The 7354-nt window shown below is 43.3% G+C and overlaps 1 protein-coding gene across 1 annotated transcript; it reads left to right on the forward strand.

Moving 5' to 3' along the window:
* The first annotated feature begins 3481 nt into the window (after positions 1-3481).
* LOC148415289 (uncharacterized) lies at positions 3482-4838 on the forward strand. Its single transcript, XM_088429604.1, has 3 exons — positions 3482-3495; positions 3837-4435; positions 4828-4838. Exons 1-3 carry the CDS (start codon positions 3482-3484, stop codon positions 4836-4838), a joined length of 624 nt encoding a protein of 207 aa, XP_088285730.1.
* The last annotated feature ends 2516 nt before the right edge of the window (positions 4839-7354 follow it).

Raw genomic sequence — 7354 nt, forward strand, 5'->3', positions numbered from 1 at the left:
CAAGAGCAAACGCACACACGCGGTCTGTGTGCGTACTTAGAAAGCAACGGAGAAATGCACAGCTTTGGAAATCTGATTTTTACCTAGATTTCTTTTGTTATAAATTGGAATTTCAATTGTATTGTTATGATATAAGAGGCTTCACTTTAATTCGATGTCCGGGCATATCCGTTCATAAAAATCTTCTTGCTCAGAAAAAGAAAGAGCTCAACAACTACAGTCGAACCTCTACATAGTGAACTTCAAGGGTCCGAGGAGAGAAGTTCACTATGAAGAGAGATTCACTTTATAGAGGTTTTCCTAAAATGTTCAGAATTCATTGATGAAATATGTGAATAATTTTTTAATAAATATGTAAATAATTTTACATACGTTTTTTTAAAAATAAATATGTAAATAAATGTACATTAAACAACTTAAGTTGTTTAAACACTAAAATCTAATGCGGTAAAACTAATGTAAAAACATTTTACATTGAACAAAACTCTTTATTATTATTCAACAATAGTTAATGAATACAGTATATGATCATAATAAAACATGATCAGTGCATGTCATCAGCGCGGAGAAAGTAACTTTCAATACGAGGTTGCACGGTATGTCTCTCGACAACGGAACCAATCATATTTTCTACACGATTCAAAGCATGCGGATCAAAATCATCACATCTCTTTTCAAGAAAGTTCCTTATCTGCCCCAACAGCCGGTACGCCTCGGCAGCGTTTCGTACAATGGGCTCCGACGTGGTGTCCGTCTCGTCGTTCTCCTCACCTTCATCTGTGTCATCGTCGGCGGCAGAGAGATCAGACTCCAATGCAGCGGCCGCGATCTCCTCTTCTGACAACACTGCTCGAGCCACGACTTCTGCGTCAGCTGTAGCAAAGTCGTGGAAATTTATGCCTCCCGGAACTGCCAGTAATGCGCGCATTTTCTCAAAGAGACCATCGTACACTATCTCCGCATCCGTTGAATCCTCTCTCAGGCCGGTAGCATCGTTCGCATAAAAACCAGCCTTCCGAAAACTGTTCGTGATAGTGGTCAGAGTCACCATCTCCCATGCTCTCACCAGATTTCGGATCGCGTCTAACAAACTGATCCTATAGGAACTTTCCGTGCCGGCTTCGACCTCAGCGAAGTACCGGCGGAGCACGAGCCCGCGATAATGGACCTTCAGATTTTGGATGATGCCTTGGTCCATTGGCTGCAACGATGCCGTCGTGTTTGGTGGCAAAAAGCGAACTTCAACGTTCCCGGGCTGAAACGTCAGCTGGTGCGCTGAGCAGTTGTCCAGCAAAAGCAGCACTCTCCGATCAGCAGAGCGCATGGCTAGGTCGAACTTCCGTACCCACTCGTTGAAGAGCTCTCCAGTCATCCATGCTTTTTTATTCCAACAGTACGTAACACCCAATTGACTTACGTTCAAATTCTTGAAGCAGCGGGGTTTCTGAGATTTTCCAATCACAAGTAGGCGCTGCTTGTCACTCCCGGTCATGTTCGCTAAGAGCATCACGGTGACACGAACTTTCGACTCCTTTCCGCCGCTGCATTTGTCTCCTTTAAAGGTGAGAGTCTTTCTTGGCAACATCTGGTAGAATACACCCGTCTCGTCCGCGTTGTAGATGTCGTCCGGTGCATAGCGCTCGACCAGCACCGGCAGCTCAGTCGTTAGCCAAGAGTTAGCAATTGTAGGATCGACGGAAGCCGCTTCGCCCGACACAGTCTTGCAGACGACGCCGTGTCGCAGTTTGAACTTCTCTAGCCAGCCTTGACTTGCTTTGAACGAAGTGTCTCCATAATGCTTAGCGAATGCCTCAGCCTTGGCCAGAAGCGTAGGTCCGCTGATGGCGACGTTTTTAGCTCGCATCTCCTGAAACCACAACAGCACTGCCTTGTCGACACTCTTGAATTTTATAGGCTTCATGCGCTTTGTGCTTCCACTAAGCTTTCCGCCTTCCACAAGTCGCATTATCTCTTCTCTCTTCTTCAGAATGCCACATATCGCAGCAGGCGAAGCATCGTACTCCTTTGCAATGGCCTTCTGCTTCACTCCACTCGCACACTTTCGAATTGTGTCGCACTTCTCCTCCAACGACAAAGGCTTTCGCTTCCGACTTATAGATCTAGCATCCATACTTTTCACGGCAGATTCAGACATTTCAGAATTTTCGGAGGGATGACCAGCGGAGAAACGCGTGCGCAGTGGACGGCGGACGAAGTGAAAATGCAAGAGAAAGTCGCGGCGCGCGAGAGCGGCTAGGCAGGGAGGAAATCCCGACAGCGCGCCCAATTTTACAACTTCACAATTTTCGATAAGTTCAGATATTCACAATATAGAGGTAGATGCTGTCAAGGGACTGACTAATAGCTTCACTATGAAGAGATTATTCACTATGTGGAGGTTCACTATGAGGAGGTTTTACATACACGTCAAATATAGCTGTTTTGCAAGGGACCGTAAAGATTCGTTCACTATGAAGAGAGATTCACTTTGTAGAGGTTCACTATATAGAGGTTCGACTGTACTCATAACAATGTGCGGGTTCAGGACGAAGACGCATTGCTTGGACTGTGAAAAACGCAAGTGACAATGTTTCCAACTTTGTAATACTATATTAAAATTATTCTCTTCAACAAATTGGGGCTTTAAAATAGGTTTTGATTTTTGGTTTTATTCTATAAATTAGTATTGCATTGTAAAATAATAAAAAAAAAAATAAAGCTGGCTACTTCACGGATTTTACTTTACGCGTGTTATTTTTGGAACGTAACCCCCGCGATAAACGAGGGATTACTGTATATAACAACATAGTAATCAGAACATGTTTCAAGAACATACAGAAGAATAACAAGATAAGCACAAAAGGAACATACAGTGAATATTGCTCGTGGATGCCTTTTTCAGCCACAGCGTGAAGCTTATGTCAAGTCCGGAGACGCCCTTTCTGTCCATTACCTGCAGCTCATTGAATAGCCGTTGGTATGCCGGCCATTGCTTGCAGCTCATTGGATAATTGGTCGACGGCGTCTCCGTATTATACCAGGGAGACGCCCAGTCAGCCATCGCTTGCAGTTGCAGCACAATAGATAGCCGTGTAATGTCGACCATCGGAGTTCCACCAACAAATCCAACAAATGTATTGGAAAATGATATATGTACACAACTACTCACCACCACGAGCCACTAGCTAGGACTTGTAATCTCGCGAAAAAGATGAGTCGGCATTAAGTTATGGTCTCTGGCCCTCTGCCTGCGAGAGGCAATGATGAGAGGTTTAGCAGATTATTCACACTTAATCGGTGGATGGCTAGTTTCTGTAGAGAGCAGGGTTTCCAGTTTGTAGATAATTGGCCCTCTTTCTGGGGCCGGCACGACCTGCTAAAGATGGATGGCCTTCACCCTAACTGGGAAGGTGCGATCACTCTTTCTAACATAAAAACATAGATTACTGTTTGAGCCTTCCATGACTTCTCACACTAGAGCATGTCGAGTCGCAGGCGAGTAGCGGAGCCTGCTAGAACAGGTGCGGAGTTGTTAGCTAGACTTAACTGGCACTAGGCTGGACTGCTACAACACACATAGTATACTTAGTCTAGGTCACTGCAATCCACACTCAGTTTCAATACCTAATACTGAATTCTGTAGTGTTAAGATTTCTGCTGAGGTGGTGTTGATTAAGGAAAGTAGCCATGTCTCCTTAACCAGTCGGATTAGTGACATAGGCGGAAGTACCTAGGCAGAATATTAATATTAATACGTGCTTTGTAGCCGTCAACAAACGAGTTCCTACATTACTAACATTGGAACGAGGTTTTAATTACTCAAAATACAAACCAAGCCCCAGCCATCAAAATCTTGTTAGTATTAGTACTACCAACATTAAGACTCAGAATAGTTCAGGAAAAATTTCCCAGTTTAAATTCGGCGTCATAAATATTAGGTCACTCCTCTCAAAAGCCCTTCTTGTAAATGATCTTATTACAGATCACAATCTTAAAGTGCTTGGTCTCTGCGAAACCTGGTTTAAACCAAATGAATTTTTATTATTAAATGAGGCCTCACTCCCAAACCTTGTGGGCTCACATGTTGCCCTTCCTTGTAAAAAAGGGGGAGGTGTCGCCCTATTTTCAGATTCTGATCTTGAACCTAGTACAAGCACAAATCACACCTTCAAGACATTTGAGGCTCTCGTTATGAGCTCCTCACCACCATTCTATGTGGTAGTTATTTACTGTCCTCCCGTTCCTTACTTTGGATTCTTAGATGAAGTCCCTGAATTTATGGCTAATTTATTAACTCATGCAGATAATATATTAATTATGGATGACTTCAATATTCATATGAACTCCCCATTGGAGCCACTTACTGTAGCATTTCAAGCAATAATCGATACATTTGGTTTGACAAAAATAATAGAAGCAGCGACACACCGAAATGGTAATATTTTAGATTTGGTGTTAACCCGTGGCCCAACTTCCTCAAATGTCACAATTTTGTCATAAACTAACGCTATGTCTTAGAACATTCAAAGTCCTAGCTCAGTGTGGTCTTATTGGCCACAACCAAGGCTTTAATAGCAGTGATATTAACTCATCAACCACAGCTGCACTTTCTGAACTACCGCCTTTCGTGACAGCTGTCTTTCCGTCTTTCATTGGTTCAGTCAAAAAGCTCACAAATGATTTTAATACGGTTCTTTTAAATTCCCTAAACTCTATAGCGCTGTTGAGACTTAAAACTGGTTTATGGATGAAACGCATAGGTTTAAATTGTTAAGTAGACAACTTGAGCGTAAATGGCTAACAACTAAACTCGAGGTTTTCCGTCAGGGCTGGTGTGATTGCTTGCTGAAATATAAAGAGGCTATTTGGTTGCAAAAACAAATTACTTTTGCAAAATGATTGGTCTTAATAAAACAACCCAAACATTTATTTGATACGGTAGCAAAGCTAATGCAACAGCAGCAGATTAATCATTGTTCCCTCCATTCAGCACACGATTTCATGCGATTCTTTACTCAGCGGATTCAGATAACAACATCTCATCAGTGTTATTATTTCTTGACCTTAGTGCCACATTTGACATTATTGATCATTATATTCTTATAGAACGTCTTAAATCATGTGTTGGTATCTCGGGATCAGCACTTTCTTGGTTCAGATCTTACATCCGGGGAAGGATGCGTAGTGTCTCTTTTGGCAATGCGATATCTGAATCTTTCTACGTCACATGTTTTGTCTGGCAGGGGTCAGTACTTGGTCCCTTACTGTTCAACATCTACATGCTTCCTCTTGGTTTCCAATGCGATGCTGATGATACCCAAATATACATGCCCTTAGAAATAACAGATCGGTGCAAGTGCAGTAACCTGGAGGCCTGCCTTGCAAGGATTAAACAATGGATGTCTTCCAATTTTCTGCTCCTTAACGCTGGTAAAATAGAGATGTTAATTATTGGCCCTGCTCATCATCAGCACTTGATTAAGAACACCACAAAGAATCTGGATAACTGTAGTATTTCCCAAAATAGTTTTGCAAAAAACCTCCGCGTGATATTTGACTCAACTCTCACTTTTCAGACACGTATTAATAACACGTCAAGAACAGCGTTTTTTTCACCTTCGCAATATAGCTAAAATTTGCCCTATTCTTTCTCCTAGCAATGCTGAAACATTAATTCATGCATTTGTTATGTCGCGCCTAGACTATTGTAACGTTCTGTTTTCTGGGCTTCCCGTGTCCTGCGTCAAAAGCTTGCAGTCTGTACAAAATGCAGCAGTGAGACGATTGACAAGGACGAGAAAGTTCGATCATATTACTCCCATTCTAGCTGACCTGCATTGGCTTCTAATACATTTGAGATGTGATTTTAAGTGTGTTGTTAATTACTTATAAAATCTTACACGGTTTAGCTCCTTCCTATATCTTCGACTTAGCATCACCATATGTTCTGTCCCGACAACTTCGGTCACAAAATGCCGGTTTGCTATCGGCCCCACGGGCTAAAAAGAAGTCCGCGGGATCAAGGGCATTTTCCATTTGCGCGCCAGTACTATGGAATGCCCTACCTATGGAAGTTCACGCAGCCACCTCAGTAGAAATCTTTAAATCCCGACTAAAAACACATTTATACTCAAAAGCATTTAGTTAATTGGCCTGTCTGCAGCTTTCTTCTTTTTTTCTTTTTTCCTGCCCTCTTCTTCTGGCTCGGAGAGGGAGCTAGCTAGATGGTGAAGGTTGACTTGACCGCCTCCACTTGGCCCTGCGCTGATCGACCATCGCGGGTTAGGAGATCGGCCATCTGCGGTCCACTTGGTTGGACTGTGGGAAGGTTCCTGCCCAATGGCTTTGCCTGCTGTCAAGTCATCATTACACTATATCGCACAATCTGTTTTCTGTAATTTATATTGTATACCTAAATTTGTCTGTAATGTGTATCTATTTGTCTGTATCTGGTACATGCAGCATCCACTTTAACCTGTGGGCCTGGAAGGGGGCTCCTCCCACCTGTGGTCCCTTTTGAAGGTTTCTGATTTTCCCCAAATTTGGGTTTTGGAGTTTTTCCTACCCCTTCTGGGAGCTTTGACAGGGGATGCTGTTGTGTACCTTACACCGAAAAGATGTCTCTGTATGACCTCTTTTTTCGAAAGAAGTCTCGACATGACCTCTTTTCATCTGTGAAGCCCTTTGAAACTTCTGTGATTCAGGGCTATACAAATAAAATGTGATTGATTGATTTGATTGACCACACACACAACCATTACCTGGAACAATGATTACATTTTACACAGGAATAAATCCTTATTTTCTGAAGATTGGGTTGAAAGGAACATATGGTCCTTGTCACACATAATGAATGACAAAGGTGTGTTACTAAGTTATGATTAGTTTAGACGAAAACATAACTTTAATCCGTCAAGATAAAAGCACAGGTAAGCACTCCCTGCAAGGTGTTTCCGCCTGACACGCCTCCGACAGTGCCAGTGGGGTAACTGCAGGGTCATCAGCCAGGAGCCACCCTTCATTGATATTTCGCTCCATTAATCCCGGAACATCTCACGGTGCTGGAGCAATGGTAGGGACATCTCTCTGCCGCCCCCTGCAGCCACCCCTAGGACCCCCCTTTCCCCCACTTCCTGTCCTTCCTTCGTAGCCACAGCCAGAAGCTGGCTCTTTCTGCCTCGTCTGCCAGGTCCCTGGATATCCTTTTCAGTTCAGCTCCCCTCACCCCAATCTTCCTGAGGAGGTGCTGGATGGAAGTTCCAATGAAACCCCTGCAGCCAACCTCCACAGAGTAAATAGATGTTGTTCACCCCGCTCCCCGGCATTCGGCTACCAGCTCAGTGTACTTGTCTTT

The sequence above is a fragment of the Hippichthys cyanospilos genome, chromosome 12 (genome assembly GCF_059441005.1).
Source record: "Hippichthys cyanospilos isolate Australia breed blue-spotted pipefish chromosome 12, RoL_Hcya_1.0, whole genome shotgun sequence".
In the NCBI taxonomy this organism is placed as follows: domain Eukaryota; kingdom Metazoa; phylum Chordata; class Actinopteri; order Syngnathiformes; family Syngnathidae; genus Hippichthys; species Hippichthys cyanospilos.